The following is a 24,167-nucleotide window of genomic DNA, read 5'->3' as shown; positions in this document are numbered from 1 at the left end:
TTGAGTATATGCATAGATTTTTGTCAGTCAGGAGTATGTGGAAAGTGTATCTTAGTCCTTCTCATTTCCTGGATTGCCTCATTAAATATATGATATTTATATATTTAATACAACATAATATAAATATACATTATTTATCTATTTATATATAAATAGATAGAAATAATATATAATATTTATATATGTAATACAATATAAATATAATATAATAAAATATATGATATATTTATATCAACTGCAGACAAAAAATAGGTTAGCAAAGTTGTGAACATTTTCCCATTTAGTCCCATATTAGACACTACTTTCAATCCTCTGTTATCTAGTTTCTCTCACTCATTCTCTGAATGTTTCTGTTTTTCATTTAGTATTGTCTTCTGGTACTTTTTTCTACAGAAAGTCAGGCATTATATGTGAAAATTTATATAGTCTTATGTTCTGGATGGTGCTATTTTCCTCCAGAAAGATTTTTTGGAATGTATGCAGAGAGGAAACCTTACTTTAGTTAGAAATCAAAGTAATTTCTGGCTGGATTTGTATTCTTTTTTTTGGGGGGGGGAGTGCATGCCTATTATTGCTTAGGGTTGACTCTTGACTTTGCACCTGAGATCACTCCTGGTGGACTTTGGGAAATAATATGGAGTGCTGGAAATTGAATCTGGTTGGTTGCGTAGAAGGCAAACACCTTACCCATGGTAGGGTTATCCACTGCACTATTGCTCCAGCCCCTGGATTTGAATTTTTTTCATATTGGTCCATTTCCATTTTATCCTACTCTAATGGAGCAGTTATTTGTTGCACTGAAAGCTTTGGATATATATTAGGGTCTCTCTTGTTTGATGGTCACTGAGCAGAATTCACCCCTCCTCCACAGCTATATGAAACAGCCTAAAATTTCATGCAGAATTCTAACCTTTTTTTTTTTTTTGCTTTTTGGGTCACACCTGGAAATGCACAGGGGTTACTCCTGGCTCTGAACTCAGGAATTACCCCTGGCAGTGCTCAGGGGACCATATGGGATGCTGGGATTCAAACCCAGGTTGGCCACATGCAAGGCAAACACCCTACCCGCTGTGCTATCGCTCCAGCCCCACAGAATTCTTACCTTTTATCAGCTTCTTTGCTGACTGTGATTTGGCAAACACTTTAAGCATTAAACAGTATCAGTATTGGACTCCCTCTTCATGTACATTCTTTATTGATTGTCTCCTCAAGTTCTTGTTGACTGTATGAGTCACAACAGAGAGACAAGTATACACACATATACACACACACATACACACATGAGATAAATAGTATATGACCTGCAAAGAAAAACTAATACAAGAAGATTTCATCAAACTTAGGGACAAGTATAGGGATCTATGTATTGCTTTCAAAAACAAGCACTTTGTTTTTATTTTTAAAACATTTTTTGTTGATTGAAGTATTGTGATATACAATACTGTTAATGATGTTTCTCATGTACATAATTCCAACAGGTACCCATCACAGATGTGCTTGCCTTTCTCCTAAAGTCTCCAGTGACCCTCTCTTTCAACATTCTACCCACACACTCTTAGTTTTGTGGATCAGTTCCCTGTTGCATTGCCTTTGACCCTTTGTTGTTAACTTGCTGTGTATTTTTAAGTTGTACATATGAGAGAGATCATTCTGGATCTAATGCTTTCCTTCTGACTGACTTCACTCAACCTAGTAACTTCTATTTCTATCATGCATGATTTTGTTATTTCTTAGAGCTGCATAGTATTTTATTGCATATATTTATATATCAAACTTCTTGATTCATTCATTCGTAATTGGACATTTGGATTGTTTCCCTATCCTAGCTATAGTGTTAAGTGTTGTAATGAACATAGATGTGCACGTACCCTTATACATTAATAAAAATAAGCTCTTTACAAGTATCTTTAAGACATTTTAGATCCAGAGTAATTTTTAACCTTTCATCATGCAACTGTTGCATGATAAAATTCTGTTTGTTGTGTCACTTTTTAGTTTCCTGTAGCCCTATTTGTTTGCTTTTGTTGTCTTTTCCACTATATTCAAATTACCAAAGACACCTCTGAAGTGTGTATTTTGCCTATATTTCAGTGTTTTGCCTATATTTTCTTCAGTGTATAATAGGGATTCTGGTCTAATCTTGAGGTCTTCAGTCTGTTTTGAAATAACTTTTGTGTATGCTGTGAAATATGACTCAAAATCTGGATGGGAGTTAATTCCAGTTAAATAACCAAAAAACTCTTTGCTTCATTTTAGGGACTGCTCAGGCATTTGGTTCTACAGAGAACTCAACAGAAGAGGATCATTGGCCAAGGGTGAGGCTTGGTCCTGATGAGATGGCTGTGGGTTTCCATCCTGCTGGACAAAGCCAAGTCTTTGTTGCAAGTTGGCAGGTCCTTGCCTGAAGCCTTTAGGGAAGGGCTGAATGAACTGCTTTCCCCAGGGATAGTGAGGGTGCCTGAAGAGCAGAGGCAGCGTAACCATACATGTCTCCTGAAAACTGATGCTCAACATTTTTGTTCTGTTGAGAAGGGGCTTCTGAGAAGTGTCCAAAAAAAGTGATTGCTTTATCCCTGTGGTATTTGAAGCAGATGCTGTGAATTTTCTTCGGGCATCTGGGCAAGGTTTTCTAGAACATTCACAGATAAGTTGATAGTAAATGTTGCTCCTTTCACTGAAAGCAGTAATTCAGGAGAAATTAAAATGTCAGATTGTGAAAGTTAAAAGATCTCAGGGAACATATTTTCTTTGAACTGGACACTGTTGATTTCCACTCTAAATTTTCGGAAGAAAACATTTGACCTCCCCTCCCAGAGCATTCCCGGAAGTCACAGAAGCAGAGGCATCTATCTGAGCAAGGGGGATATCCTGGTACTGTCCAGAGTCCCTTCTCTGTTCTCACAATCCCCTTGGGCTTTGGACATTCTTGGGTACTGTAGAAAAGAGTCTCCCATATACAGTAGCAGATAAACATGATGCTTCATATGCTTGTCGCTGTGTCAATAATCAATTTAAAGAGGGATAGTAGATACTAAACAAATAGAATAGAATGGTGTTGAAAATTTTAACCTAGTACAATAGATCTCTTATTAATGACTTTTAAAAATTGTGGTAAAATATGCTGTCACTGTCATTGGTACTGTCATCCTGTTGTTCATCGATTGTTCATGGGGCACCAGTAATGTCTTCATTCATCCCTGTCGTGTGCAATTGTAGCCCAATGGTGTTTGCTCGCTCCAGGAACATGAAGAGCATGTTATTGATAGTTTCTGTTTTGGGCATATCAATTACATCATGGGTAGCTTAGTGCAGTGGGGAGGGCATTTGCCTTGCACGAAGCTGACCTGGGTTTGAGTCACAGCATCCCATATGGTCCCCTGAGCACCACCAGGAGTAATTCCTGAGTGCAGAGCCAGGAGCAACCCCTGTGCATCGCCAGGTGTGACCCAAAAAGCAAAAAAAAAAAAAAAAAAAAAAGTGAGCAACCTACAGGCTGCTGATTTCTGTGGTAAAATATATCACTGTCACTGTCAGCCCGTTGCTCATCGATTTGTTCGAGCGGGCACCAATAACATCTCTCATTGAGAGACTTATTGTTACTGTTTTTGGCATATCCAATACGCCACGGGTAGCTTGCCAGGCTCTGCTGTGCGGACGTGATACTCTCTGTAGCTTGCGGGCTCTCCGAGAGGGGCAGAGGAATGGAACACAAGTTGGCCTCGTGAAAGGCAAGCACCCTACTGCTGTGCTATATAATCTAAAATTCACCATGCTAACCATTTTTGAATGTCCAATAGCATCAAGTACAATTATATTGTTGTGCTGCTGTTAATCCATCTGATGATAAAACCTTGTCACCCTGCCAAGAACTTATATATATATCCTCCTTTATCTATTCTCCCTAGCTTTTAATGAAATATTCTGTAGTTTTCTTACCTGATATATTCTAGGATCATTTTTTTTTCTTTATGGGTCACATCTGGCAATGCACAGGGGTTACTGCTGGCTCTGCACTCAGGAATCAGCCCTGGCGAAGCTCAGAGGACCATATGGGATGCTGGGAATCGAACCCGGGTCAGCTGCGTGCAAGCAAACGCCCTACCCACTGTACTATTGCTCCAGCCCCTATTCTAGGATCATTATCAATAGTCCTGTGTCCCTTTCTTGAAAACCTGTGTAATGGGCTGAAGTGATAGTACAGCAGATACGGCATTTGCCTTGCATGTGGCTGAGCTGGGTTTGATCCTAGGCATCCCGTATAGTCTCCTGAACTATACGGGATATAGGAGTAATTTCTGAGTGCAGAGGCAGGAGTAACCCCTGAGCATCTCTGGGTGTGAATCAAGAAGCAACAAACAAAAAGAAAGCCAAAAAATTGGGTAAGAGAAGATCAAGATCACTCACAAGTGCTACTTCTGGATTTTAAACAACAAAAACATGACCCTATCTACCCCAAATTTTCTGCAATATTTTAATGCAAGGCAGTTAATCTCTCTCCTTCCTTCCTTCCTTCCTTCCTTCCTTCCTTCCTTCCTTCCTTCCTTCCTTCCTTCCTTCCTTCCTTCCTTCCTTCCTTCTTTCTTTCTTTCTTTCTTTCTTTCTTTCTTTTTTTCCCAGGGGGACATACCCAGCAGTGCTCAGTGGTAACTTCTGGCTCTGCACTCAGGAATCACTCCTGTTGGGCTCAGGGGACCATATAGAATGCTGAGGATAGAACTTGGGTTGGCTGCATGCAAGGGAAGCTGACTGTACCATCTGCCCCCAAGGCATACGATGTTTCTGATGTTTGTTTTAGTTGGTGATATCAAGGAACTTGCCATTCTCATGCGATCCGAAGATGTTAAGATCCAACATATCTTCTTCATCAGGTATGTGTTGCTGAGTCATGAGCTGAGACTGACATTTCGCTGATGTTCTGGTGTGACCAGTGGAGGGTCCTACTTCATTTCTCTTGTACACTGTAGGTGCTTAAGCCCCCTGTCTTCCTTAGTCCCTTCACCTCCTTTATTTTTTTTTCCTCTCACACCACAATGCCCAGTTATTTCTGTGAAGGAACACAGCCCAGCACACCACTCAGATAAAACCAGCATGGCACTGGGCTGGAGAGGTAGTATATGGGTAAGGTGCTTGCCTTGCACATGGATTCAATCCCTGGCATCACAGATGGTCTCCAGAGCACTTCCATGAGTGATCCCTGAGTACAGAGCTATGAGTAAGCCCTGAGTACTCTGGGTGTGGCCCCCAAACCAAAATCAACCGAACAGAAAACATGGTTATAATAGTGTAAGCTTTTATGGTGCTGTGGCATACATTGTGGTATAACATTGCGACACTGTACCTTCATTGTCACCAAAATGCTCGAGACTCTCCACCAGAGGCCTTATGTTACTTCTAGTGCATGTCCCTCCCTTACTCGCCTCCCCTCACTGCTATGTCATCTCAGTGCTGTAGGTCAAGGGTTTGTCATCATTCTATATTGTCTATTCCTTGCTTTGTTTTTCTGTATAACACAGGTGAGTGAGATCATCCAAAAAGTTTTTTTCTCCCTGCCTTCTTTCGCTTAATGTGATGTCTTCAATTCAAGTTGTGGCAAACTGAAGATTTCACTTTTTTTTCTTATAGTTGCACACCGTTCTATTGGAAGCATACTATTCTTACTGTACTGTTCTATAAAGACTGTAGTTAGAAATGAAACTTATACTCTTCCTTATTATTTTATTATAATGTGATTTATAAAGTTGTTCATAATAAATTTGCTTCAGGAATTCACCTATTAAGAGTGTAACCTTCCATTCACAATGTCCCCACTCATCCTGCAAGCCTGCTTCCTCAGGAGGCACAAACAAATGAACTTTATATTGCTTGCTACAACAAAATGACAAATGGAATCATAAAAAAATAAATAAAAATCAGCTTGTGGTTATAAAGAAATTGTTATATTTCATTATGGTGCTACTAAAGTTATTGTCTGAGGATTTACCGAGCTGATTGGTGCTGGTTGAGCCTTCTGTGTTACTGTTTTCGCTAAATGAGCTTGGTGATCTTTTACACAATTTCCCCTTAATGTGCTTTTAGTGTGTTTTCAGTTCTATGAAACCGATAATCTTATTTTTTTCTTTTTGGATCTCACCCGGTGATGCTCAGAGGTACTCTGGCTCTGCACTCAGGAATTACTCCTGACGGTGCTCAGGAGGACCATATGGGATGTGGGAATCGAACCCTGGTTGGCCGTGTGCAAGGCAAATGCCCTACCCGCTATGCTATCGCTCTAGCCCCAAAACTGATAGTCTTTTTTTTTCCTTTTTGGGTCACGCCCGGCGATGCTCAGGGGTTACTCCTGGCTCTGCACTCAGGAACTCCTGGCGGTGCTCAGGGGACCATATGGGATGCTGGGAATCGAACCTGGGTTGGTTGCGTGCAAGGCAAACGCCCTACGCGCTGTGCTATCACTCCAGCCCCAAAACTGATATTATTGGGGCCAGAGTGATAGCACAGCGGGTAGGGCGTTTGCCTTGCACGCGGCCGACCCGGGTTCGATCCCCGGCATCCCATATGGTCCCCCAAGCACTGCCAGGAGTAATTCCTGAGTGCAGAGCCAGGAGTAACCCCTGAGCATCGCTGGGTGTGACCCAAAAAGAAAAAAAAAAACTGATGTTCTTTTTAAGGAAAGGTTTCCTTAGGTGTTTTGCCTTTAATAGGCCAGAGGCTTGCCAGTGCTTTCAAGGGAGATTGAAGCCCAGTGCTCCATTTGCACGGATATTGCTTCTGTGTTCTCTTGGTGTTCACAGGCTTCGAACACTGTTCTCTGGCTGTCTCCAAGCTGACATTACCCTTCTTTATACCTTGTGGCTTCTTTTTCATTTAGCCACCTGGTGGTTTTATTTAAATTTGTTCTTCCTTACTGATTGATGGTTGCTCTGGAATAGAGAAGAGGGTGGCTGGGGGCGGGCAGAGACAGTTAATACTGTGTACTCCAGAGGGGATTGGACCTCTGTGGAGCAGGACTGCCCAGTGACTGACAGCTCTTCTGCCTCTCACATACCAGTGCCTCATTCTCAGCAGCTGTTCATGGTCTGGGGATTTACAAGTGACCTCCTTACATGGCTTCCTGTCTTTACAGTCCATACTCTGAGACCTTCAGATATTAGATTTGTGGCTTCCATTGGCATCAAGGAAACTGTGAGTATATCTGGAAGATGTAAGTGGGGTTCATGGTTTGGATTTGTAACCCTCTGAATGAGTTCCTTGGAACCAGGTGCAATGTTTCATTTAGGGATGACAGTATAAGATGGAGAGATCCTAAAATCCAACAGGTTGTGAATCCTTTTATTTTAAATCTAACATATGCATCCATTTATTTAAGTGAAGGAAAACTTTAATTTTTCCATGAATAAGTTCAATCCATTGACAAGACAAAGTTTGCACAGGATTTAAAAGGAATTGCTTAAAATTTCTACTTAGGAAAGAAAGCAGGAAAATGTCCTTCCTGGCTTTGTTACTTGAAAAAAAAAGCCCATCATTGGAGGTAACTTATTTAAAATAACTTTTTTTTTTTTTTGCTTTTTGGGTCACACCCAGCGATGCTCAGGGGTTACTCCTGGCTCTGCACTCAGGAATTACTCCTGGCAGTGCTTGGGGGACCATATGGGATGCCGGGGATCGAACCTGGGTCGGCCGCATGCAAGGCAAACGCCCTACCCGCTGTGCTATCGCTCCGGCCCCCAAAATAACTTTTTTTAGAGGGGGAATCATACCTGACAATGCTCAGGGGTTACTCCTGGCTCTGCACTCAGGAATTACTCTTGGAGGTGCTGGGGGACCTAATGGGATGATGGGCATCAAACCCAGGTTGGCCACTCGCAAGGCAAATGCAAATGCCCTACCCACTGTACTATTGCTCAGGCTCTTCAAATTACACTTTATATGATCAAAAATGAAAACTATAAGTAGAGAAGATGGAGAGGGTGGGAAAGGGGCGGGGAGGGGGGTGGGTGAGAGAGATCTCTAGAGAGAAGTCAGGGGCAGAGTGGAATGCCAGTGGGATTCCTTAGTTCTGCCTCTCCATTTCCCACTTGGATTGATTCTAGTAAAGCTTTCTTGCCTTCCCCTCCCCCGTCCAATGCACCCCTCGTCCCAACAGCACCGGTTGAGAAAAACACTTTGAAGTGTTTGGGTGTTTGGGCTCTCCCTACTACAGTTATACCTCCCAAATTACAACAACCCTCCTCTCAAGGGTCTCCTTTCCACCCTCGCCCACCCTACTTCTTCCCAGGGTCCCTCTCTGTTCCCTAGAAGAGTCTCCTTTCTTCTTCATTCTCTTCCCTTGCCCCAGCTGCCATCTAGCTGCCAGCCCAGGGCAGGGATCCAGTCCCTCTGTCCTCGATCTATGAAGGGGAGATGTCTCTTAGCAAACTCTGTCCACAGCCACAGCCCATCCTGTTTCATTCTATCTGGGTGGTACAAGTGGAGCCCCACACTGATGGAGTGGGGTTTTGCTCCCGTGAAAGAGTGGAATAAGTTAGAAAGGAGGGTTCAGGACATGCAGCCATGGTGACTTGGCAGAACCCATGGGTCCCAGCAGGTCTCAGTGTCAGAGTCCGAGTGAAATTGGCAGACTCCCACGATTGGCTTATGTGAGGCAGAGAGGAGATGGCCACTTTCTCCTGACCCACTGCTGCACCCCGGACCGCTAGAAAGGCTACCACTGATGAAGTCTGTGATGAGCCCCTGTGCTGCATGGGCCATAGCCACACCAGCTCCACCAGGGGACCAGCAAACTACACCTAACGTCTTCTTGGTCTTCTTGGCATGAGGGTTGATCCCCACCACCCAATCTCTTGGGGAGCCATGGACTCAGGCTGGAGTGAGGAATTGCTCTTTGCAGGAAAGGAAAGTCAGTCCCAGGCCTTACCCAGGGTTTCTGGGTACTTTGTCCAATCTCGCAGAAAATAATTTCAGGAGTAGACAGCAGTGAAGTAAAAGCAGATTTTATTTGGAGGTTTTAAGAAAGGGGAAGGAGGGAGAGAAAGGTGGGAGTAATGTGCTCAAGAGAGAATGCTGGCTTCTCTGAAGGTGGAGAGAGCCCCAGTACACACCTCAAGAGGAGAGATGTGGGCAACACAAGTGCTTGGGCACCACATGTGCTCGGCCACAGGGGCACAAGCAGCACATGGACTCTGGGCAGTATATGTGCACCCCTCCTTTGTTCAAGGTGGCTTTTATAGGGTTTCGCCAACCTGCCCCCTGATGGCTCTTTCAAACTAGGTAAAAGTCCATTGCTAGGATGGTTGTCAAGGGGTTAGAGTTGGGAGTAGTCAATGGTTCTTTTGGAAATTTCTTTCCTGGACTTTGTTCCTGCTGGAGCTTCTCTCAGAGTGGGGTCCAGACTTCTCTGGGTCTGTTGGTACCAGGTGAAGGTCATATCAGGCCTTGGTTCCTTGCTCAATGGTGTGTCCTGATGGCTTTAGGGCTAGGTGATTTTACTACTCCCTAGGAATTCCACTGCTATGGGGGACCTTCCCTAGCTACCCAGTATATCACAAAGAGTGTGACACTGGCTGGAGGACCCACCTTGAACAGGAAATTCAGGGCCTGGAATTCTCCACCCAGGCTGGGTTTCTGACGTTAGACTAGTAAAGACTTCTCCCTTCCTTCTGCTCTGACTGAGGTCTGTCTCTTAAATTATTCAGCCTCTGCTCCTTTTGTCACTCATTATGCTTTCCTGTGTGACCCAGGTCCATGACTATGAGACAGAAATTTCAAACCCATGATGGTCTCCCAGGCCCAAATTCTTATTAAACTGATGGGCATTTCCACCTTCAGGATAGCACTCCCAAATCACAGTTCCTGGGAGTTTGCCTTCCTTCGCATGCCCTGAGATCATGTCAGTGCTCATCCTGGTTCAGGATCACATCAGACCAGAATAACAATGGATGACTTGAATTATTTTTTTAGTTTCCTTTGGGTCATACCTCTGGGGGGTACTCAGAGGGGCTTCCTCTTGGCTCTGCACTCAGGGATCATACCTGGTGACCTAGGGTGACCAGATAGAGGGCTGATGATTAAACTTGGGTTGGTTAGGTGCAAGGTACACATTGTACTGTGGTTTGGGCCCCAAGGAAACTCTTGCATTTAAGGAAATGTTCCTAAATGCCCTTGTTTTGTATTTCTGGAGCTTTCTGTCACCAAACACCCTCACTGACTTCTAACTAGTATTTGTGTGCTCAACTTTGTTAGGGCAGGATGGCCTGCCCCCTTCAGGATATATTTGAATGTAAGCACTTCTTCCCTGGGTTTCTGTTCTGAGGGGAACTTTGCACCATCTGTGGGTCTGTGATTTGAACATCAAGGTTCAGAAGAACCGGACTTCCTTCTCTACAAAGTGTGAAAGGACCTGACCCTGCTCTGGAACATTATTCCCTTTATTGGTGGGAATGGGTGTCAGTGGGCAGCTTTGGTCTCCGTAGCCTGAGCCTACAGCCCTCCCTGGCAGGGTGGTTTACATCTACTCTCTTCCAGTTCCCCGCCTTGATCACTGCTGATGTCATGGAGCAGCTGCAGAGGTGAGTGCCCTGGACCCAGAGTGTTGGAACGACTCGCCCTTTGGAGGCCCCGCTTCATGGATGATCAAAGCTAAGGGACAGGAAGTTGTTTTACTCCCGGGAGCAATGGCAGAGTAGGAACTTGAGTAGAGCCTCCTCTTGCCTCTCTGGCCAACACTAAGGGTTCCCCTGACTCCTCTGGGTGACTAAGGGAGGAAATGTGGAATTTGTGGCCCCTAGTGTCTCTGCTATCTTAGGGGCTTATGTGGGTGAGTTTCATCCACACCAGGTCAACAATTTCTTCCACAATCAGGCTAGATTACAGACCTGAAGGTGGGGGACACAACAAGAACTGTTTACTCTATTTTTTAAATGATTTTGCAGTATTTTATTATGTTTGTGTCAAGAATATATGACATTTCCTAAATAAAAATGGAAAAAGAAAATAAAAGTAGAAATAGAAAAATTAAAGAATAATGTTACAGGTGTTTACTCCATTTTTTGTGTTGGTGGAGGACCATACCCTGCAGTGCTCAGCCATATTCCTGGCTCTGTACTCAGCGATCACTGCTGGTGGAGCATGGGGCACATGAGGTGCCAGAGATTGACCACATGCAAGGCAAGGGCCCTGCCCATTGTACTATTGCTCTGGCTCCATGCTCACCCCATCTCAACAACCTCTTTGTTCTTTGAGGTATGTCTGTGGTCGGAGGAAGGAAAATTCCAGAACCAGAGCAAGGAGGAGTCAAAGCTGCTTCAGGATTAGAGCATAGCAGCCAAGGGAAATGGGCTGTTGGCAGGAAGACAAGCTCTGTCTGATGGTCCTGTGTTTGCCTCTATTTGCAGGGCTGAGAAAATGTCCCAGGAAGTGTGCCTGGGAGTGGGGACAGGTGAGCTTTGTATTTTCACAGCCAGAATATAAGTTGTCTACAAGTCACTTCTGACAAAGCAACTGCAACTGGACTGATAGGGCTTGGGGTAGGGGGGGGAATGGCACACCATGGAAGGGAGTATGGGAATGAGTCCAAGGGGTTTTGAGCACTGAGATGCCAGGGAGCATTAGGTGAGGGTTAGGCTCAGGAGAGGGGTTTGCAGGGGCTGGTTCAGAATCCGGAGTCCCCTCTCCCCAGTTCGAGATCTTCATCTGGTCCAATTGACCACAACTCCCTGCTCCTGAAGCCTGCCAAGGAGAAGGCCCTGGGCTACCTTTCAGTCCCATTGCTGTTATAAGAACTCCCTCCCTTATAAAATTAACAGGACAGTTGGCTTTAGGAAAGTGAAATGAAACCACCAGGAAACAAAATTGTGAAGGATCTTTGCTGTAGCATTTGAAACCTGGGGTCTCAAAGTGCTCGTGACTGTGCTTGTCTGAAATCTACCTTCAGTTTTTCATTTCCCACCAGAGGTTCCTTCATCCTGAAGGCCCCTGTGTCCTGAATGCCAGCTGGGAGCCTGGGGGGACATGCTGAGTTATCTGAGTTCATGTGGCAGGAACCAGACAGCCACTTTTCAATCATCATTCAGTGAGAAGACTCAGAGCTCAGCAGAACTCGTCCTGCCAGGCCAGCCGTCTGACAGACACAATGGCAGGGGAGCTGGCCAGTGGCCAGTCTTCCAGGGGTTCCCTAAGGGGCAAGGAATAGTTAGTCATCTAGCTAGGACAGGGGTGTGAAGATACCAGCCCTCCCTCAGCAGTCACCATTCGGGATGGGGAGGCTGAGACTGGCATCCAGGATCTGATAGACAGATATGTAGGTATTGGTGGCCAAGGAGATCCCTTTGGAAAGTTGCTGACTTTCCACTGACTCGGAGGCTGTCACAGGTCCATCCAGTTTTGAGCTCGGGCCTGGGCCCTTTGTTCTAAGACCCAAGAGCTTGCAAGGGCCCAAGAGGCTGTGAGGACAATCCAGGTACACTGAAAACAAATCAAAAGGACTGGTCAGGGAGATTCTCAAAGGGCAGAGGACTTGCTTTGTATGTGCGAGGCCTAGGTTCAATACATGACACCAATAGTCTTCCAAGCACGGCAGCATGCTTCTCCACCCAAAAGAACAAAAATCAAACTGGTGGACAGATGCAGGTGAAAAGGTACATGGAGTGATGGGATCCAGAGAAATAATGCAACACAATGGTAAACCCATTTGTCCCCATAGATCTGGATCTGGTTGGAGATTGTTTGTGTTTGACTATCACAGAATGTCCAGGTACCCCCTACCTGCATGCAAATGCATGCGTGCACATACAGATACAGACACAGACCTGTAGTCCCATAGTCTTCACCTGGCCCAAGAGCTCTCTTTGCTTACCACAGAGGGGAAAGGGTTTCTTATGTAAGCTGGTCAGAGTTTAGAAAGGACAGTTAAAAATGACACCATGTACTGATTTCTAGAAGGTAAGGGGGATGATGTGTAGACAACCTGGAAACAAAGGGACATTTGTACAATGAAGGGTAGATGGGACTTCTTTTCGTGATGAAATTCCTGTAGTCTATACATCAGCTATTTGTAGTGACACACCTTTGAACGATCGATGATCTTACAGTTGCTTTGTTTGAAAAGTACTTAAGAAGAGGAAAATAAATGAAAGGGTTAATTTAAAGAGAAATGAAGCAAGCTAGTCTGGGTTGGGAATGAAGATGATACGCCAGCTGGAGTTGTATGGGAACCTGTTTCCTGAGTCCTCCCCCTCTGTCTGCTGCTTCCATGGTGGCTCCATCAGAGGAAACCCCTTTCAAGCTGTCTTCTAGATTGTACCCCCAAGGGCTATTATTGCTCACTTGGGACAACAAAGAAAAGGGTGTTGGCGTAGGGAAGAGCACCTCCATCCAGCCACTCCCAGGCTCTGTCCTCTATGCTCAGGAGTAGACACAGCTGTGCTGCTCCTGACAGCCCTATTTTTAGTGGTCCTACGCCTGTCAATCTGGACTTGTTCTCCCCAGAATCTTCATGCCCTGCTGTCACTTGTCGCTCTCAGCAGAAGGAGGGGTGGCTGTCCTTGACCCAACTCCTCCTCTTCTCCTAAGTTGACAGAATGTGGGACAGTAAAAGTTTTAGTGTCCAAGAGCTCTGTCCCAAAGCCCAGTGGTTTCCACCAGCGAGGAGCGCTGACATTTGCCTGACTCCTCTCAGCCTTAGTTTCCCCTTCACACAAACGACATGAATGTCAGAGTGTGGGCTTGCCTCTGACAGATCCTGTTGTCTCTCTCCACTCACCAGAGGGCTGAAGGGATATTTATTTCAGAGTTCACGTGAGGTGTGAGGTCGTGCTTTGAGTAAAGGTAGCAACCGTGGTATCCTCCCTCTCTGCCCAGAGTGGGTTGAGTCCTTCTAGGGAATTCCCAATATTAAGGCATATCCTCAAAGTGGCTCTCTCTGTAGTCCTCTCAGGCATCATCAGATCCTTCAGTTCCACTGTGCTGAGTCATGTGTGCACCCCCAAGAGGAAAGTGGTACCCCAGTCTGGTCCTGAGTAAGTTTCTTCTTGCCTTTCTATAGGTCACCAGCTCCTGCTGGTCTCCAATGTATATGTGGCCAGGATGTTTTGGGGTCGGGTGGGGTAGTGGGGCACAAGGAGGCAATTTCAAAGCAGCTTAATTTTAGAATAAAGCATCTGCAGTAAATCATGTCACATGCTGATACCAGTCTGCTTAATGATCCTCATTCCAAATCACATCAGTATCTGCTCCCGGGAAACCAGGGTCATGTGATTCTGCTTCCCATTCAGAGATACCCTAGCACTGTGGTAGGGGGCAGGCTTCCAGCTCTCCACCTCATTAAGCTTAACTGATATTCCTGTTGACTCTCTTTTTCTGCACAGACACTTGTGGGCTCAGACTACAGATCTGGTGAAGATCATGAGAGAGAACCCGGTAAGATACCTTCAAATCCAGTTTGTAGGCAGCCAATGTCTGCTGGGCCCAATTTGACCCAATTTGACCAACTTACCCTTGGGTAAATACTCAGTAGTTGGTACTTCTCTAATATGAGAATCCAGAATTTTCAGAATAATACTAACATTCTGTAAAGTAACTGGGTCGTCTGGATTCCAACTTGGAATTTCACAGGTGAGGAAATTGAAATACCAAGAAAACATGGCACCTAACAAGTTCACACAGCTAGTTAGAGTTTAAATGGAATGTTCTGGAGTCATAGCCCACTGGTCCTCAAGGGCACCAGGTGCCACTTAAAAATAAAATGGAAGTCCTCTTTTTTTCCCAAATTAACCATGCTCATGACAGATATAAACACCAGAAGACACAGATAAAAAGAATATTGAAACCATCCTTACCCAGAGGTCATTTCTAATGATGGCTTGGTATATATTCCCTTTTACCTTTTTTCTAAACAAATACATCTGGACATATTTTGTGAAATCAGGGAATCTTAGTGGATTTCTTTTTATAACTGCTTTAATGAATGCAACATTTCTCATGACAATTTCTACATTTTTCAGCATAGTCATATAAATACATGTGTACATCTTCTAAATCACACAATTTACATAGGAATAACCCATTTCAGACATGAATGCTACTTTAAGTTTGCACTCTTATGAATAAATCTTAGTCATTGTTGTGGAAATTTCCCTTTATCTTTGTTTCTTTAAAATTAATTTGGGGAAGATCGCTTCTCAGCCTTTTGGCTAAAATCAAGTGTAATTTGGGGAAGTTTAAATTGTTGTATCAAAGAATTTTATTTGGTTACCTGACACCCAGTAGTGATTAGGGGCTTATAACTAGTTCAGTGGCCAGGGGATGTGCTTAGGGGAATTCAAAGGATTTTTTAAAATAAGATTTTAAAAAACTATGTTGTGCAAAGTTATTTTTTTATAAAGTTATATAAATTTGATTCTCATCATATCATTATCATTATCATTATCACTATTATTATTTTGGCCTTTGGGTCATACTCGGTGATGCTCAAGGGTTGCTTCTGGCTCTGCACTGGGGAGTTACTCCTGGAAGTTTCAGGACCACATGGGATGCAGGGGATTGAACCCAGGTCGGTTATGTGCAAGGCAAATGTCCTACTCACTATACAATTGCTCCGGCCCCTATACCTCTTCCTTTATTAAAAAAATTTTCATAATAGGACTTTATGGGGAAGGTTCTAAAATGGAAAGAAAGAAGTTCTTTTGGCCTGAGGTTTTACCACCATAAGTTTTTTTTTGTTTTGGGGGGTCACACTTGGTGGTGCTCAGGAGTTGTGGTGCTCAGGAGTTATTCCTGGCTCTTCACTCTGAAATGTTCCTGGCAAGTGCTTGGGAAATCATATGGGATGCCTGGGGTTGAACTTGTGTTGGCTTCATGCAAGACAAACACCCTACCTGCTGTATGTACGAGGCAAGTACCCTATCTGCCCCAGCCCCACCACCATCAAGTTTGATTACCTTCTTTCTCTTTTTCTTCCCAGAAACTTGACTTTGAAAATGACTGGAAGCTAATCAATGTGTTCATCAGCAATGTGAATGAGTGTTACCTGTGTCCACTCACTGGGCAGGTAAGCTGCTGGCTCAAAGGCACTGGGATTGCAGGTATGAGGGTGGGAGTAGAGGAAATCAGTGAAGCCAGCCTGACCAACACCAGCAGGTGTTTAAGGGAAGTGTCTGTTCATCTCCTCTCCTCATTTTTTGCTGTTCAGGATGGTTGCGTGTGTGTTCATTGGGAAAATTGATCTGTAACATTCTTTTTTTTTGTAATTGAATCACCATGAGATACAGTTACGAAGCTTTCATGTTTGAATTTCAGTCATACAATGATTGAACACCATCCCTCCACCAGTGCACATTCTCCACTACCAATGCCCCAGTATATCCCCCGTTTCCAACCCTCCCCCTGCCTCCATGGCAGAAAATTTCCCCCATACTCTCTCTCTACTTTTGGGCACTATGATTTTCAATATAGATACTGAGAGGCCATCATGTTTGGTTCTTTATCTACTTTCAACGACCTGTAACATTCTTTCTTTACTACTACTACTACTACTACTACTACTACTACTACTACTACTACTACTACTACTATATTTTGGCTGTTACACTTGTATTAAAATTTATGGCATTGAAGTACAAAATTACTAATGCCTCTCCCCTCACCAAGGTACATATGAACCTCCATAAGTGTTCCTGTGCCACGTCCAGTGTGATTTTCTTTCCTTCACCTCTCTCCCTGTTGTTCATTTATAAGTTTTGTAATTCAGGGTGAAGGATGTGTCATTGTTCAATACTGTATGTTCCCTGTTTTATGTCTCTCTATTCAACAGATGAGTGATAACCTAGTATTTGTTCTACCTCTGACTTATTTTGTTCTACATGATATCTTCTTCCAGTTCTATCCATGGTTGTATAAATGGAATGATTTCATCATTTATTAGAACTGCATAGTATTACATTGTTTATATCCTTTATTCATTCTTTGATGTAGTTAATGGTTTTTGTTGTTAAGTTTTGTTGTTAAGTCACACATACCTTGGATATTAGTACTTTACCTGATATATGGTGTGCAAATATTTTCTTCCATTTAAAAGGGAATCTTTTCATTTTAATCTGAGTTTCCCTTGTGATGTAAACATTTTTCATCTTGAAGTCACATTTGTTTATTTTTGTTTTCTTTGCCAATGATGTCTCTGAGGTCTGTATCCTAGAGAGTTCTGTTTATGTTTTTTTCTCAATGTGTTTTATGCATTCTGTTCTAATCTTTGGGTCTATAATCCAGTTTGAATTAACTTTTGTGTCTGGCATGAGATAGGTTCCAGCTTCTTTTATTTTACATGTGTCTATCCATCTAATATTTTGCATGAGTGAAGTTTCTGGAGGTTCTATCCTCCTGTTCTCTTTCCCTTTCCCACAATGGATGCTCCTGCCTCTTCTAAATGCCTTCTTCCCTCTGGCCACCATCAACATTTCTGTTCCTGGCACTAGCTCTTGTTGAATGAAAGTACTATAGACTTTCTGTATGTGGCATCCTGGGTATGTGAGAGATTTATTATTCTAGTTTCATTTTCTGTTTTCTCCCATGCCAAGTGAGATCTAGAAGCTCTGTCCCCTTTCTCTCTTCATTTCATCAGTTGCTATGCACCTTAACATTTACTCATTAATTCACAATTGAGTAAACAGGAAGCATTTGCCATTGTTTTGTTCTTCTCTTCATTCATTCAACTATTAACTTCTAGGTTCATTATCATTATCACTATCATCCCGTTGATCGTCCATTTGCTCAAGCAGGCCCAGTAACGTCTCCATTCGTCCTAGCCCTGAGATTTTAGCAGACTCTCTTCACTCGTCCTTCCTAACGGTGCCGCATTAGAGGCTCTTTCAGGTTCAGGAGAATGAGACCTATCATTGTTACTGTATTTGGCATATGAACGCCACAGAGAGCTTGCCACACTCTCCCGAACTTCTAGATTATTGATAAATTATTCTCTATTCATTTATACAAGCACAACTGTGATGCTTTTGATGAGTTTGTTCATGCAAGCATGTATTTATTTTATTGTGTGTGTGTGTGTGTGTGTGTGTGTGTGTGTGTGACACCCAGCAGTTTTCAGGGATTACTCCTGGATCTGCCCTCAGACTTCACTTATAATGAAGCTCAGGGCACCATAAAGGGTGCTGCTGGAGTTTGAACCTGAGTTGGCTGTGTGCAAGGAGTGCACCCCTACCCACTGTACTATCATTCTGGCCCCTCATGTTTTTTTTTTCAATGCTTTAAGGACTTTCTTTTGCTTGCACTCACCATTGTATTCTTTCGTACATTTTTCTTGCATTCCAGCTTTCTTGCAGGAATTCTTGTATTCTTTCATATATTTATATCTTCAAACATTCTTTACTATGTGATGCTTACTGTTATGCATGTATTTGTTCATGCTTTCATTTTATTATTTTTTCATAATAGAAGTAATAAATAAATGCTTTATCCCCTCAGAAAACTGTTAGTTAATTATAGATGTCCTTTGGGAGGAAATGGGACCAAGATGATTAAACAATAATTTAAAAAATAATAAAAACATTTTAATCACCATTAATTACAGAGTTATGAAGCTACTCATTATTAAGTTTTAGGCATACAAAGTTCCAACACCAGTTTCTTCAGTAGTGTCCACTTCCCTCCACCAATGTTCCCAGTTTCCCTCTCACCTCCTGGCCTGCCTTCACCTTTGTCCTTGTGTTCCCTTCACTAATTTATCTTTCCCACTTTCAGTTCAGTGGAAAGTTCTCCTCCTCTTTTCTATTGCTTTTTTGACTTTGTTATTCCCTTACAAAGTCTCTTTATATCCCACATTTGAGAGAGTTCCTTCTTTTTTTTTTTTTTTTTTTTGCTTTTTGGGTCACACTTGGCAATGCACAGTGGTTAATCCTGGCTCTGCACTCAGGAACTCAGGAATTACCCCTAGCGGTGCTCAGGGAACCATATGGGATGCTGGGAATTGAACCTGGGTCGGCAGCGTGCAAGGCAAACACCCTACCCACTGTGCTATTGCTCCAGCCCTGAGAGAGTTCCTTCTGAGTCTATCCCTATCCCTCTGATTCACTTCACTCAACGTATTACTTTATAGATCCATCTATGTAGATTGAATGATTTTATCTTTTCTTACTGCTGAGTAGTATTCCACTATATATATATATACATATATATATATAGCATACTTTATTTATTCAGTTATCTGTTCTTAGGCACTTGAGTTGTTTCCAGATTTTAGCTAAAATACAAATGTCCAAAAGGCATATGAAAAAAATGCTATATGTCACATACCATCAGAGAAATGCAAATTAAAACAATAATAAGATATAACTTCACACCAGAGTAACTGGCACTCATCAAAAAGAACAACCAGTGTTGACAAGGATATGGAGAAAATGGGACCCTTATTCACTGTGGTGGGAATGTTGACTTATCTGGTCTTTGGAAAGTCAATATGGTAATTACTAAAAAAAAAACAATCTAGCAATTTAGTTTTCATATGAGCCAGAAATCCCACTCATTGGAATACGCCTGAGGGTCCAAAAGTACAATCCAGAAAAGACACTGCAATGCAATGATGCAGCTCTCCACAATAGAAGATAGTTTTGAGAGTGAGTGCTTCTGGAACAAAGAATGTATCAAAACCGAACTCAACACAGGATTGAGTAAGAGACCTTGCAGAGGAAATCCACTGGAAGACTTAGCTGTCATTTCAGGGAGTTCTGATTCTGTGGGACACAGACCTGTGGACAGGGTCAGAGCTCAGGAGTACTTCCCCGTAAGGGAAAGAGGAGAAACAGAGACTGGAAGATAAGAGTCCCGAAGAGTTCAGCAAGTCAGCACTGGTTAGAATTCTAGCCCACAAGGCGGTGGTGCTGAGTGCAAAGATTTTACAGGGTTTTACAGAAAGTTCCCTTCATTCCTGCATTTACTGAGTTGGGATTTGGAATTTGCTGGACAGGAAGAGACTTGGGGCTTGTTGGACATAATGCAGCATGAAACTGCAATTTTATTCAGAATTGGAATTCAGAAACCCCAAGAAAGTTCTGGGAAGTGTATAGTTGTTTGTGGGAAACTGGAATTTAGATATCACCTTTGTACTATTGTGTCAGCCCAAGGCAGGGGTTGGAGAATGAAGGGACAGGCCAGATACAAGCCTGGACATCCCTTTTCCCATGCCCTCTGTCTGCATCTGCCCTCAGCACATTTCTCATCCCACAGCACAGCATCCTGACAAGGACCATGGACAAGCTGGCTGCAACCCTAGACTTTCTGTATGAGGAGGTGAGTCTGGGACCACCCCCCACACTCCATTTCTGTGAGTCATTATGCAGTGACTTTATACAGAGATTCCCTGCAAGGTCCTCCTGCAGCACAGAGGGAAGGATCTGGGTGACCCTTAGATCCTCTCCTGAACTTGGGAAAATGAACTCATGCGATGGAAGTGGAGGCCAAGAGAAAAACAAATCTGGACAAGCCTTCTCTCTTTTGAGTGAGAAGTTGGGTCCTGTACAGAGCACTGGAGTCACCTGGGGAGCCCTGTGGCTCTCATGTTCCCTTCACACCCTGTTTTTCCTGCAAAGAGTCTTTCTGTCAAAGAGGGCCTACTACCTGATTGACACTGAGGAAGAGAAGCCTTCTGTTGAGGGATGGTGAAGGTCTCATTTCTGGAACATTTCAGCTACAGGATCATTAAGTTTCCTGGCCACACCTGGCTGTGCTCAGGGATTGCTACTGGATCTGCTCTTAGGAATCAGTCCTGGCACCATTTGGGGGGGGGCTTTTAGGGTGTCAGAGATTGAACATAGGTCAGCCATGTGCACGATGTGCACCTTACCCACTATACCATCTCATCGGCACTAGGATCAGCTCATTGGCCAACTACAATCACCCATCTCCCCAAAGGGCCCGGTATTTAGTCAAGGAGATGCCATCAGGCATCTCAGCTATCCCCAAACTTGGCATCCAGCTGGGGGTCCCAGAAAAACACCAGTCAGGGATGGTGACTTTGCAAAATGCCCAGCTTTTCTCTTGTTTCCTTGTAGGTCCCCAGAACCTTTGTGAATCTGGTGGATCTGACTGAGATTCTGGAATTTTCTGCCTTCTCTGAGGCAAGGACTCCGGGCAGGTAAGAAGGGCAGTGCAGTGAGACAAGGCTTTTCTTTGTGGCTGTCAAAGGAAGACACTAGGTAGATTCATCTTTCATCTACATTAATCTCCCAGGAGAGACAAAGGGTGGAGGCCCAGAGGGAGTCAGCCCCAGCTGGAAGATCAGTGGTCATAAGGTCAGGGAGGGTTCACCAGAGTGCCTTTGGGACTGAGTTAGAGATTGAGGCCTGGGATGCTTCTTGGTGGAAAAGCAAACTCTTGAGACCCTGGGTTCTATTGTGGAACATACTTATATGTGCTCAGGGGTTACTCCTGGTTCTGTGCTCAGGAATTACTCATGGTGGTGCTTGGGAGAACATATGGGATTGGACCTGGGTTGGCTGTGTGCAAGGCAAGCACCCTACCCACTGCTGTTATAGCTCCAGCCCTAGAACCTAAATATTTTTTTAAAAGAAAAAAATTCACAGGAAGAGGAGGGAGAGGACTGACGAGATGGAGGACCTTAAGTGAAGGAAGAGAGAGCTGAGGAGAGAGGGAGATGCTGAGGGGAAGGGGAAAAGGTGAAATGAAGGAGGGAAGATTACAGGGAGGGAGGAGGAAGAAGCGGGGAGAAAAGGAGGAAAGACTGAACAATGAGAGCAAACTAGCTGTGGGATTGGAGGAAGAGGCTGAGGGGAAGAGGGATGGGGCAAGGAGAGATGAAATGAGGATGAGGAGGGAGGGACTAAGGGGAAGGAAGGAGGGAGGGTCTGAGGAGGAGGAGCGGGGCATAGGGGAAGGAGGAAGGGGACAAGGGGAAGGAAGGGAGTGGCTGAAGGGATGGAGGGAGGAGGTGAGGGGAAAGGACTAGACTGAGGGAAGGAGGGAGGGGATGAAGGAAAGGAGGGGAGGGACTGAGGGGAAGTGGTAGGGGCTGCGGGGAAGAAAGGAGGATGTGCAGAAAAGGAGGGAAGGGCAAATGGGGAAGACAGGTGTTGAGGAAAAGGTGTGGAGCGTTTGAGGGAGAAGGGAGGAACTGAGGAGGAGTGGGGATGATGTGTAAAGAAGGAGAGCACTAGGCAGCTCAGATAGAGAAGGGACCACCAAGTAAAGGGTGCTTGGATGGCCCTCCCAGGAGGGGAGATGCAAGCTGAAAGTAGACTATAGACAGAACAGGATGGCCACTCAATACCTTTATTGTAAACCACAGAAGGAGAGAGAGAGAGCAAAAGGGAATGCCCTACCACAGAGGCGGGGTGGGGTCGAGGGAAGGAGTTGGGGTGGTAGGAGGGATACTGGGACCATTGGTGGTGGAGAATTAGCACTGGTGGAGGGATGGGTACTTGATCAGTGTATGACTGAAACGTAAGCATGAAAGTTTGTGTAAGTCTGTAACTGTGATTCATGTAAAAATTTTTAAAAAAATCTTAAAAAAGAGAGCACTTAGGGGAAGACGGAAGGCAAGAGAGCTGAGGGGAAAGATGTAAGGTTGTGGGGAAGGAGGGAGGGACTGAGTGGAAGGAGGGAGTGTGTGTGAAGGAGGGTGGAGTTGAGGAAGGGAGAAAGGGAAAGGAGGGAAGAACCTGAGTTGAAGTAGGGAGGGGCTTATGGGAAGGAGGGAGGGACCACGGGGATGGAGAGAGGGGCTAAGGGAAAAGATAGCAAGACTGAAGGGCAGAAAGGTGGGACTAAAGAAAGGCCTTTGGGCTGAGGAGGAGAAATGGATTGAGGGGAAAGAGGGAAAGTATATATGGAATAGCAGAGGGCATGTGGGATGGAGGCACTACAGGTAAGGGAGGGGCTCAGGAGTAGGGGAAAATAGCTGAGGGGAAAGTGGGAGTAACTGAGGGGAAGGAGGGACAGATTTAGGGAAGGAGGGAGGGTCTGAGGGGTGGGGAGGTGGGAGTGGCTAAAATAGGAGGAAGGGGTTAAGGGAAAGGGGAATGGGTTGTGGGGAAGGACAGAGAAATGGGAATGAGAGAGAGTACATTGGGCATAAAGGATTATCTGAGGGGGAGGAAGGAGGGTTTGTGGGAAGGAGGGAGAGTCGAAAGGGAAGGATGGAGGGGCTCTGGGGAAGGAGAAAGAAGCTGAGGGAAAGGCAGGCAGGTATGTGGGGAAGGAGGAGGGATGGACTCTAAGTAGAAGGAGGAAGGGGGTGAGGGAAGGAGGGAGGGACTGAGGGCAAGGAGGGAGGGGCTGTGGGGATGGATGGATGGAGGGCCTGAGGGGAATGTGATAGGGGAAGGAGGGAGTGCTTCCCGTGGAGTTGTTCCCATAGAGCCTTGGATGCCCATAATTCATCTCAGTGTGATTAGAGATGGGTATTTTGCTGAGCATGGAGGGCATAGGAGGACCTGAGGGGAAGAAGGGAGTGAAGTAGAGGAGGGACTGAGGCGAGGTAGAAAGGAATGGAAGGGAAGAAGGGATGGATGTGTGGGGAAGCAGGGAGGGACTAGAGAATGAGCAAGGTGACCGAGAGGAAGGAGCGAAAGTGTGTGGTGAGGAGTGAGGGATCTTAGGGCAAGGAAGAAGGAAGGGGAGGGGCTGAGAGGAAGGAGAGATGGGCTGAGTTTTATCCAGGTTGCTGTAAATTAATTTTTCCTAGAAAATGAGGTTTTGAAGAGGAAGGAACATAAATGAACAAGGGGGAGGGGTGGAGAGTTGATGTGGGTTTTGGTGGGATGAACGTTAAAGAAAGTTGATGGATCAGGAGGTGGTGAGACAGGAGTGAGAAGGGAGCATTTTCGTGTCCCACGCCCACGATACATCAATCTACTCTTCAGTTGGTACCTTTCCTCTGCACCTTCGCACGCTTCTAAATTCCCCACTTCGTAACCCAGTCCCAGGTGCTTTATTACCCACGTACCCCCCCCCCCCCCATCCCCAGGTAGCCTGAATGCTCCTTTTTCTGGCCCATTTTACCCACAGAGACAACACAGAGTCATGTAGGTGTTCAGAGGAGACCGTCCTGTCCAGGGCTGTGGCACGGTGGTCCTACCAGGTGAGTCCACTCTGGGAGACAGAGTGAAGGCCCCCATGGGTAGCCAAGGAGAACAGGGCTGGTAGGGAGGACGACT

General features: G+C 44.6%; 1 protein-coding gene across 1 annotated transcript in view; it reads left to right on the top strand.

Moving 5' to 3' along the window:
* LOC101550540 (phospholipase B1, membrane-associated-like) overlaps window positions 1-24,167 on the top strand; it is a 90,997-nt gene that overhangs the window by 5,624 nt on the left and 61,206 nt on the right. The window contains exons 2-12 of the mRNA XM_055121361.1: window positions 2,257-2,315; window positions 4,796-4,868; window positions 7,121-7,179; window positions 10,519-10,562; window positions 11,388-11,431; window positions 13,919-14,009; window positions 14,358-14,409; window positions 15,953-16,039; window positions 20,221-20,283; window positions 21,045-21,127; window positions 24,019-24,091. Coding sequence (XP_054977336.1) covers window positions 2,257-2,315; window positions 4,796-4,868; window positions 7,121-7,179; window positions 10,519-10,562; window positions 11,388-11,431; window positions 13,919-14,009; window positions 14,358-14,409; window positions 15,953-16,039; window positions 20,221-20,283; window positions 21,045-21,127; window positions 24,019-24,091 — 728 coding nt within the window. The remainder of the gene's footprint in view (window positions 1-2,256; window positions 2,316-4,795; window positions 4,869-7,120; window positions 7,180-10,518; window positions 10,563-11,387; window positions 11,432-13,918; window positions 14,010-14,357; window positions 14,410-15,952; window positions 16,040-20,220; window positions 20,284-21,044; window positions 21,128-24,018; window positions 24,092-24,167) is intronic.

This window comes from Sorex araneus, chromosome X, assembly GCF_027595985.1.
Source record: "Sorex araneus isolate mSorAra2 chromosome X, mSorAra2.pri, whole genome shotgun sequence".
Taxonomy (NCBI): Eukaryota; Metazoa; Chordata; class Mammalia; order Eulipotyphla; family Soricidae; genus Sorex; species Sorex araneus.
Note: the sequence above shows the minus strand (reverse complement) of the source record. Positions and strands in the feature narration are given on the sequence as shown.